The 11,537-nt window shown below is 41.9% G+C and overlaps 1 protein-coding gene across 1 annotated transcript; it reads right to left on the reverse strand.

Moving 5' to 3' along the window:
* Positions 1–1,769: 1,769 nt before the first annotated feature.
* LOC145770946 (uncharacterized) lies at positions 1,770–5,794 on the reverse strand. Its single transcript, XM_082582687.1, has 3 exons — positions 5,782–5,794; positions 3,197–4,876; positions 1,770–3,142 (listed from the first exon to the last, which is right to left on the reverse strand). The coding sequence occupies exons 1-3, from the start codon at positions 5,792–5,794 to the stop codon at positions 1,770–1,772; spliced, it is 3,066 nt and encodes a 1,021-aa protein (XP_082438813.1).
* Between the last annotated feature and the right edge of the window lie 5,743 nt (positions 5,795–11,537).

Here is an 11,537-nt window from a genome sequence, read left to right on the forward strand (position 1 = left end):
CACCACAGTGGTCTAACAAAAACTGGCAGTCTTCTGGTATTGTTGTGCGGCTTTCCCAGTTAGCATGTGCAATATCAAATAATGCACTTAAGCTCTGGGTGAAGTCAGCTTCTGAGGTCAGCTGGGAAGCTGAATTTCGCCTTCCTTTGTGCTTTGATTCTCCTATATGCTCTTGATGGATGCGTTTTAGTTTGGTAACAACGTGAGTCTTTGCAGTGGTAGCGATATTAGCTTTCACTCACAAGAACTGTACTGCAAGCAAGTGGCAGTGTAACCTTATTGATCTTCATCTCGTAGTAGAGGTGGTGAAGAACCACACCCCATACAGGCAGCTGACATGGCCCCTCAAGAGGACCAACACTAGAGAGTGGGTGTCCATTTGTTGACTCTCTTGAGGGGCCATGTCAGCTGCCTGTATGGGGTGTTGCTCTACTGCATTGCAACTGCAGTACAGTTGCAGATGAAGTAATATTAACTACTACCATCTCATCATCATCATAATCCATCGTCAGTTTGTTCCCCACTAGTGGGGGTGGCCGATTGTTTCTGCGCAGCAATTGTTTTAATCCCTTTTCTCCATTTCACCCTGTTCCTTGCATCTTCCTCCTTCAATCCGACTTTTTTAAATTCATCCTTCACTTGTTGTTTCCACGTTCTTCTTGGACGACCGCGTTTCCTCTTCCCATCCACCTTTAGATCTAGTGTCTTTCTTAGAAAACTTCCTCTATGCCACTTTTTGGTTTGCAGCACCTTCATCAATATCTGCCCCTACAAATGACCTAGCAATGCTACAGCTCACAGAGGAATATAAATAGGTTGACAATGCAATTTCTCAAGTGGCAGAAAAAAGTTGAGGTTGCACTTGTGGTACATCAGTGAGGATCTTGCTGCACTGCCTTTATTCAGTGATAATATCACAGATGATGAAAAGAAGGCAACCGTTAATGCTCTTAATAAAGACCCATTTGCCGAAGATGTTCGTCGTGTTGCCCAAAACAAAATTGTCAAGTTTCAATGTCTCTCTTTGGCACAATTTGTAACACAGCATTCACTTAACCTTTTCGAGTCACTGCTTCTGTCGACACATGGCGTGATCGTGAGGATTATAAGAAGCATGCAAAGTTTGGCGTCATCTCAAAGCCGTCAATAATTGTGCAGAGCGGGCAGTCAAATTTGCTACTGACTTCAATGAAGTCCACAAAAAATGAACAACAGCACGAGCTCCTCTATCAAGTGGTCGAGCACCACAGAAAGCTATTTTCTCTTGCAATTTCTGGGCAATGTGTTGTCACCTGAAGCGTTGCGATCGTGACTGGTAAACGTACTTTTATGCGGTTTTGGCTAAAGTTTAGTGCATTTAATTTCATACCAAACGCTTGTTAATGTGATCTATTTTGTGCATTATTTATGATATGTTTTTCTGCATGTGGAAACACTTATTGTATCATAAATTCAGAGTAAAACAATGGTTAATACAAAAATGCTGCAACTGCAATGTAGATAAGTCAAAAAAGAATTACGTCACATATTCAAGGAATTTTGACGAATTATGCCAAAGAAAGCAAACTTTGAGGTCGGTGGGAGAGCACTTCCTCTTGTCGGATTCACTTCAAATTTTCACAGTGTCATTTTTTTATGAATCCTCCTCAAATGAGCGGGTGTGCAAACAAAAATAAAAAATTTCAATTTTTTTTGGCCACCCTAGCGTGGAGGGGTAACTTTCGCCTTCCCATACAGGAACGAACAGTGAATAACACTGTCTTCGTCGATCAGCCGCAAATAAGATACGAAGCCATAGTTGAGGCATCACAGAAATGATGGATCTGATAGCTTATTACTTTCTTAAAACCTTTTGGCTTAAGGCATCGACGCAATCTTACATCGCGAAGCTTAGGTAGTTCTCGCAGCCAGCCGTTCCACTCACTTACATCGCATTGTGGTAATTTGTCATCCAAATCAAGTTGTTGTTCAATCACTCTTTGCTGAAGAATTCTAGCGATCGATATGACTGGAGCCACGAAGCCCAATGGATCGTAAAGGGAATTAACTGTAGACAAAACTGAACGGCGAGTAAACACCTTTCTCTCCAAATTGTCAGATATGTTGATGCCAAACTCGTCAGAAGACACGTTCCAGTGAACTCCTAACACTCGTTCCTCCATGTTACCTTCCAGATCAACGTTAGTAATCGATTTTGCTCTCTCCTCCTGTGGAATGGACTGGATGACCTTTTGACTTGAAGATATCCATTTTGTGAGCCGAAATCCGCCCAAAGACAGTAACTCTCGCAACCCTTGCATTAACGCCACAGCACCTTCTTCAGAGTCAGCTGACGTCAAACAATCGTCAACATAGAAGTCGCGATTTATAATCTCGGAAATCAGGGGATCGAAGGACGATCCATGCCAAACTGCACTTTGTCTCATGCAGAAAGTAGCGCAGCACGGAGAGGAAGTTGCACCAAAAATGTGCACCAGCATACGGTGAATGGTAGGAGGAGAGGATAGATTGCCATGAGGCCACCACAAGAATCGGAAGCAATCGAGGTCATCTGGTTTGAGTCGTACTTGATGGAACATGCTTTTCACGTCAGCTGCCAAGGCCACACGCTCCCTACGAAAGCGGGTAAGGACGGAAATGATAGTGTTGACCAGATCAGGTCCTTGCATAAGAGCGTCATTCAGACTTGTGCCATGGTGCTTGGCTGTGCCATCGAACACTATGCGAACCTTGTCCGGTTTGTGTGGGTTGCATACAGGGTGATGTGGCAGATACCAACATAATTTATTATCATGTTCACCAGGTGGTACCTCCTCAGTCCTCAGCATAGCCCGACGGTTGTATTCATTCATCTGAGATACATACTTCTCCTTAAGAGCACCATCGTTTTCAAGTCTTCTTTTGGTGGAAGATAGCCGTCGTTCCGCCATGATTTGACTGTTTTTAGGCAGAACAACTCCATCGCGCCAGGGTAAAGGAGCATAGAAGTGTCTATCGGCCTTTATGACGTTTTTCTTCAGGAGAGTTAACACCTTTCGATCTTCGACAGAAGTAGGAAAGTTTAATTCATCCGGCTCGAAATCCTTGTACCAGGATCGTTGAATGTCCTGGTCGAACGCTTCATCAGTCCTTATGAAATGAACTGATGCATTACATGTTCGACTAAGGGCAGCAGCGGGTCCAATGAGTGACTAACCGAGTGGAGTTCTGATGGCATGAGGTTGGCTGCCATTGCCTTCTCTTTCGTCCAAGATTTTATGAGCCTTCATAACATCATTTCCGATCAGGACATCTACGGTAGCACCATCTAGGGAAGGGAATTCCAAGCCTTTCAAATGAGGAAATGACTTCCTGTCTTCTTCGGACAAAATTGAATTGGGATGAACCGGAAGGTTATCAATAGTCATTGCATTTGATATATCGAATGTGACCCTGTCATCTAAAGATGTAATGGCGAAATTCACACTCATGCCCTTGTAGATATCTTGGCGTTGTCCTAATGTGCTCAAAGCAAGGCGTTTGGGTTCACCCGTTAAACTCAACCTTTTGATTAACCTCTTGTGGCAGAAGGTAGTGTCTGAACCCAAGTCCAGAAATGCATAGCAGCAGATCTCTCTTTCGTTTGCTCGAACCTTCACTGGAATTACATTGAAGTAACATCTTCCACCGTGAGCATTCGCAGTGCAACTTGTTGAATGTGCTTCAGCACTGTTAGATGACTCCCCCTGGGATTCCTTCAGTTTGTCATTGCTAGGCTTCCGAGGGTTGAAATTGTGCATCAGAGTATGATGCCGCCCTTTGCAATCAGTTACTGTGCACGAATGTGCCCTGCGGCACTCTCGGGTCGCATGCTTACTGAAGCAGTTAAAGCACCGGCTTTTCCTATTTAGGATGTCCCTTCGCTCCTTCAGTGTGAGTGCCTGAAAAGCTTCACATTTTGTAATAACATGTCGCTGCTCGCAGTAGTAGCATTTTAGTTGCGAAACTTCGTTAACTGCGACATTGGAACAAGTAGCTTTTCTTGGGATAGTTTTCGTACCTTGCCGCTTTTCGTCGGCATGACGAATGATAGGAAGTGGTTCAGGGTAGGCATTCAGCAAATTAGCTTCCCCTTCCACAAACTCAACCAAATCCGAAAATGCGGGAGCTCTTTGATCTCTGTAAGATATCTTTGCAAAGTGCCGATTCCATGACTCCTGGATTCGGAAAGGCAACTTTTCGGCAAAAGCGGCGAGACTATTGTTAAGCTCCGTAACGTTGCCGACACTCTGTAACGTTTCCAAACACTTTCTCAGTGTAGAAGCGTAATCAAGCAAGGCCTCTCTATCGTTGTTACGGATCGAGGGGTGACTAAAAAGTTTGTGCTTGAAGGCAGAGATTATCACCTGAGGTCGGCCATACCGCTCGTACAGTGTTTTGAGTGCGAGTTCATATCCCTCGTCTGGGGGTGTTACATTGGAACAATGATCAATGGCCTTCCTTGCCTTTCCTTCAGTAAATTGCAGAAGAAAACTCAACTTTTGCAGAGGCGAGAATTGTCGCTTGTCCACACTCTCCGAAAAACTTTGCTTAAATGGAATATACCGAAGAGGGTCTCCCGAAAATTTCAAACACTCCAATTTGGGAGCACTCATTACCTCGCTCACTATGCTAGCTATTATGGTAGTTAACATTCTAGTGTCCTCATTACCTACGGGAGCATAGCTCAAGTCATGGTCATACAAAGAATCAGTATGTGATACGCTGATCCCGTTAGGGAAAGGAGTTTGTTGAGCGGGCTTGGGGGTTTGAGAAGTAAAGTAAGGGTTAATTGCATCTACGTCGCAGCGGACAGTAGCAGAGCTGGTCTTAGCTTGGGGTTTGCTAGTGATAGCTTCTAAATCAGCAACGGGTTCTATTAGTCCAGTCAAAATAGGGTTTGACCCACCACTAATTGCAAATGTTTCGACTCATACATTTTCTGAAAGCTTACATCATACAGAATAACATACTAAAAATCTGCCACGAAAAATTTAGTGGAACCCCCTTTTTAGGGGTAAAAACAAAATGGCCGCCATGTGTCCTAAAAATCTTCATTTTTCCATATTTTTTCACCTAATTCATATAATTTAGGTTTGTAAAAGAGCTCATTCTATATTTCTGGTACAGGAGTTCAAAAACAGGCATTGGAAAGTTGCAATATGAGACAAAAACGTGTCTTTTTAAAATTTATAACAATTTAAAAATAAAATGGCCTTCACAAGTCCCAAAAATCTTTAATTTTTTCATATCTTTTCATCTAATTTAGTTAACAGAAACGGCACTGCAATTCATACCTCAGTTCCTACTTCAATTTCTTCAGACTATGATTTGTAGCAAGAATGCTGACCTTAAAATAGCTTCTTTTAGACAAGCTATTATGCAAGCAGCAAGACCAAATGCTATTACTGCTCCCCTACAGTTAGACTTAGGCGTGCAGATGCATCATCTGTTCCAATTAAAAATGCTTGTTGACTCTTTGAGCAAGCATGGATTTTGTAGCTCCTACAGTGAGATTCAAATGTTTGAGAGAAGTGCAGCAGTAACACAAAATAGGGCACATTTCTTCAATATTCAGCAGATAATGTGGGTCTGCTACTATTCGGTGAGTCCGATTCGGTGAGTTCCTAACTTCTAACCCCTAAACCTTAAAATGGCAATGATAATTAGGCTACGGTAATCGATAATTTAAAAAAAAAAATTGAAAAAATCCCCCGTTAAGGGATCGGACTCACCGAATCGGACTAACCGAATCGGACTCACCGAAACGGGCCATTCCGGATAATGTTGACCACACTCTGCATAGCATTGATGGTTCTGGAACATTTCATGGAATGAGCATTATTTCCATGATGACACCGGCAGCAAAGCACTCATTAGTTATACCAAGAGTCAAAGTAACAGCAGATGACATTATTAACGTTGGCAGAATTTCTATTAAGTACTTCCACCAAGACAAAGAGAATTTACATCAAATGCAGTATGGAAACTTGAATGATCCTGGTGTAGAAGAACCATACGCAATGGCACATCTATTATGGGAATCGTCTTTGGTTCTTAAGGTCCCACTTCCTCAATGGTCTGGCTTCATGCAACTTATCCACCAAGGAGAACATCAAGGCAAAACTTCCGTCTTGTTCCTGCCCATGATTGCCATGGACCCCAGTGATCTCTCATGCATCTATTCTACCCTGAAATTCATTTCATCTCATGCAACCAGATACAAAGTGTGTCCTGTCATCACACTTGATCAACCATTGTGGCTAAAGGCATTTAGCATGGTTGAAAGTCAGTCAGAACTTCAACCATCTGTGATAAGACTCGGAGGATTTCACACCATGATGAGCTACCTAGGCAGCATTGGACATTTGATGAACGGAACTGGACTTCAACAACTCTTGGAAATAGTTTATGCACCTAATTCAGTGGTCCACATGCTGTCCGGAAAAGCAGTCAGTCGCGCAGTCAGAGGACATCTTTTGGTGGATGCAGCCCTTAATGCACTGTTAACCTCGTCAGCATTAGATATCAACTTGTCTCATATTCCTGAATCCGATGGGTGCTTTTCAAATGACCACGAACAGGACAACCACTTGATTCTTCAGTTGATACATCTAATGAAACGACTACTAATAGGCGCAGTGTCTCCATCAGATTTAGATCAGAATGAAGTGCTTCAGTGCTTAGAACAGAAAGTACAGCAAACTAAAGACACCCTAAAAGAATTTAGAACAGCACGACTTTGGCTACAATACATTTCGATGGTCACAATCCTGTGCAGATTCATTAAAGCAGAGCGATTAGGCTTATGGCCATTGCATCTGCAGTCCATGTATGAAATGCTTCCGTACTTGGCAGCATCAGGTCACAATCACTATGTAAAAAGTATCCACTTGTACCTAGCCAAGATGTCCAAACTTCAGAGTGAGATGCCTCTTGTCCACAAGCACTTCATGGAAGGACATCACGTTGTTCGTCGCACAGACAGATGCTGGGCTGGTCTCTGGACTGACCTGACAATCGAACAATGTCTAACGAGGAGCCTGAAGTTAAGAAGTGGACTTACAAGGGGGCGTGGATTGACAGAGACACAACCACTCATCTGGGTTCTATCTGCACCAGCATGCGCCCAAGTAAATGAAACCATGCAAGAGTTCACAGGGGTGAAATTTCTCACCAGTGAGCAACACAAAAAGAGTACCCCAGCAAGGATGAGCAGAGATATGAAAGATCTTCAAGGTCTAATTCAGTATTTGACAGTGAGAAATCCATTTCGAAAGGATGGCCCACCAAGCATGAGAAGCATAGTGACAGGCATTGAAGCTCATGACAGTGTCAACTGTGACTCAGCATGGGATGTAGGTAGGTATGAAAATCCTTGCACTAATGCCTGGAGTAAAGGTGACTGAGCATTCCTTCAGAAAGAAACACCAAGCCATCACCATGGGTGCAACAGAATCAGTCAAAGTCAAGGACAGGGAAGTGAGTGTTGATCCCATCCTCCTATTTCAACGTTTAGTCTGTGCTGGCACAACAACGAATCAGCTACCAGAGGTATTCCAGTATGAACTTTGTCAATTTCCATCAGCCTTGTTTGAATCAAAGTCCATCGTTAGACCAGCCAACAAGGCCTCCTTGGCTGACTTCTTGTGGTCTTCATCAATTGAGTCTGCTCCAAAACCAGCTAGGCTAAGCCCTTAGTCCAGCATGTACTAGATGGAGGTGCCCTGCTCCAAAAACTTCCTTGGACAAAAGGAGTTGCATGGGATGAAATCATGCAGATATACACTGATTATGTGATGTCCAAATATGGAGCCTGTATGGTTGTGTTTGATGGTTACACAGATTCGCCTTCCACAAAAGATGGTGCTCACTTCCGAAGAACTGTTGGTAGGATTGGGGCTGAAGTAATCTTTGATCCAACAATGAAGCTCCAAACCAAAAAGGAAGACTTTCTTGCTAACCATAAAAATAAACAGAGACTAATCCATATGATAGGGGACAGACTCGATAGAGCAGGATGTGTTGTCCACCATGCCAGAGGAGATGTAGATGTCCTGATAGTAGAAACCGCGATGTCATCTGCACAGCAACAAGACACTGTAGTTTTAGCAAGTGATACTGACATTCTGATTTTGCTCATACATTACAAGAAGAGTAATACCACACACAACATCTGGTTGCAAACAGCATCTAAAAAGGGCAATAAAAAACCATCAAAGTGCTGGAACATTTCAGTCACCAGAAAACTTCTTGGAGACACTGTGTCAAACAATCTTCTCTTTGCCCATGCACTGTTGGGATGTGATACCACTTCAAGGGTATTTGGAATAGGCAAACAGAAAGCTGTTACAAAACTAAGAACTGATGAAAACTTCAGAACAGCTGCAGCAACTTTCATGTCATTCTCTGCAAATGCAAATGATGTTGTAAAAGCAGGAAAGTCGGCTCTAATTGCCATGTACAATGGAAGACAAGATGATAATCTTGACGATCTAAGTACGACTGCAGTAGACCCATGTTCTCTTCCTCCCACGTCATCAGCAGCGAGGTTTCACAGTCTCAGGGTATATCATCAAGTGCAGGTGTGGCTGGGTCATGAGACAGATGTTACACGGGAACAGCGGGGTTGGCGTTTTAGTGAAGGCAGTCTGGTGCCTGTGATGACAGACAAACCTCCAGCTCCATCTCAGTTCCTGTAAATGATTGTCTGCAACTGCAAGACCGGCTGTTCTACACTTCGATGCACACGCCGGAAATCTGGTTTAGAATGTACAGTTGCATGTGGTGAATGTCATGGGTCATGCTCAAATTCGTCATTAGGCCTAATGGAAGACATTGACTCTGATGATGATGCCTTGGTTTGAACTATTAATTGTTTGATAAAATTAGGTCTTTTACAGAACTAAATTGTGCGAATTAGGTTAAACGATAAGGAAAAACGAAGATTTTTGAGACTCATGGCGGCCATTTTATTTTTAAATTTTGTTATAAAATTTTATTAAGACAAATTTTTATCTCATTTTTCAACTTTCCAGTGTCTGTTTATAAATTCCTTGTACCAGAAATACAGAACGAGCTCTTTTACAAAACTAAATTACATGCATTAGGCGAAAAGATATGTTAAAATGAAGATTTTTGGGACACATGGCGGCCGTTTTGTTTTTACCCCCAAAAAAGGGTGTTCCACTAAATTTTTTGCAGCAGATTTTTAGTATGTTATTCTGTATGATGTAAGCTTTCAGAAAATGTATGGGTCAAAACATTTGCAATTAGTGGTGGGTCAAGCCCTATTTTGAGCCGGATTGACTGGACTATATGGGTTGACTGGGACTGTGATTAACTTTAGATTTCACAATAGCCTTGGGAAGACAGGCTGGTTCGTTCTTAACAGGGGAGGCTTCGTTCCCAGTAGAGCCAAAAAACCTCTGTTGCTTGTCAAAATTAGATTCGGTGGGTAAATTTAAAAGTGCATCATCCAAACTAGGATTGTTATTTAGAGTCTGTTCCGCTTTTCATGAAGCTTCTATCCCGGCATCCAGCCCAGCTATTTCCCGTCTGACGCTAAGAAGTTTAGCTTGGGAGTCCAACTTATTTTGCTCATCTATGAATGGCAACTGTGCCTTTAGAGAGGCTGACTTTTGCATATTCAGAACGCGCTCTTGTTGCACAGAAAAATTTGATGCATTGGTCGCAGTAGATTTCGGACCAAAAGCGGATTTAGATTTTGAGTGGCGGGAAGCAGACGATTCGCTTCTTGCTGATTCAAACGAAAGGCACTGAATCGCCGTTTGTGCCAATTCAGCGACCTTTTCCACCTCTGCCTCAATGCGGTTGAGAACTTGTTTAAACTCCCCTAAGGATTCTCGATCAACTAATTGTTCGAGATCGCCAAAACAATTTGAGATTGCATCGAAAGCTTTATACAGATTGGTAGAGGCCTGTCGTATATTGTCAGGCTCTTTGGTCGTGACAATTAGTCTTGTTAGAACTTGTTTAGCTGATTTCACGCCGGCACAACTACGCCAAAATCGGCGTTTTGTTTCCTCTATTTTATAATTGAGGCCCTTTTCTGTAAATTTACTTATCCGTTTGGAGGTGGGATCCAGGGATAACCCATGGTTGGTTTGTAAAGTTACAGAAACATCTTCAGACGTAAGTAGAGTATTTGTTTTTTTCCCATCAACTACTTCAGTCGAGTTATCTTCATTAACATAAGACATGTTGATGTCAGTTATGAGGATAAAGACTTGCTATCTTATCAAGAATAACGTAACTTACGATCGTTTGTTGCAATGTTGGAGTACTTGAAGATTCAGTAATCCAATTCTGAATATTTCAGAAAAATAATCCAAGTCCGAGTATTTCGGAGAATAATCCAAGGGTATTCTGGAGCGGGAAAATAATCCAGTTCAACTCCAGCAATCCAAAAAAGATTATTCGAAAACTTTATGTTAGATCACGAAACGTAAGCTGTCAACGCGGATCAAACACGATGGGTTGGCATTCAAAAACGCACACCTTTTATTGAGTATAGAACTCGCAGGCTATGGTTTTCTGAAACGAAAATCACAGCGTAAGAAAAACGTAAAAAATTACACAAAACTAATACAGTATAGTACTGCTGTAGTAGGCTACAAAGCTATGCCTACACGACTCGGTGCTGGTTTAGGATCGGCCGCCTTGGTTAGTGACGTCACAAAAATCTGTGACGTCATGCAAAAAAACGCAACTACTTGTAGGAAGGGTGCAAAAACGCGGAATAGAAGTAAAAGCGGAAAGCCTATTGATTTTTAAATATTTGTAGGCATTATTATTAATCTAGCGCTAACTTAAACTGTTACTATTTTGTACCAATTTGAATTTTTACAATAAAAATACTTGCTTTATTAACGTAACAACTTTCACGTTTATATGTTATCTACAAAACGAGCAATCGTGGTTCAGTATAAGCCGCCCACAGTTTCATGTGATCGATGAATACTGCCTCCACCAAATATGCTGTAGCTTTTTCATTTCTGCTCGGATTCTAACAATTTTACTATCGTTGGATGGCATTATGATTCATCTACTCGAATGGATTAATTGCCAGTCTAAAGTAGGCATTACATTTATGTAGCGCTAACTTAAACTTTACTATTTTGTACCAATTCTCAGCAATTCATTTTTTACAATAAAAATACCAAACCAACACAAATTAAAAGAGTATGTCGTGGTTTATTCATATGTTAACTTTCACATTTATATCTAATCCACAAAACGAGCAATCGTTGTTCAAACGTAACCGCTCGACGAAGCTTTTTACCAAAACAATGCAAACACAAAGCGATCAGTTTCGAGTGTTCAATACAAGCCGCCCACAGTTTGATGCGATCGGTGAATAGTGCCTCCACCAAATATGCTGTAGCTTTCTCATTTCTGCTCGGATTTTAACAATTTTCCTATCGTTGGATGGCATTATGCTTCATCTACCCGAATGGATTAATTGCCAATCTAAAGTAGACATTATATTTATGTAG

This window comes from Aplidium turbinatum, chromosome 5 (genome assembly GCF_918807975.1).
Source record: "Aplidium turbinatum chromosome 5, kaAplTurb1.1, whole genome shotgun sequence".
Classification (NCBI taxonomy): Eukaryota; Metazoa; Chordata; class Ascidiacea; order Aplousobranchia; family Polyclinidae; genus Aplidium; species Aplidium turbinatum.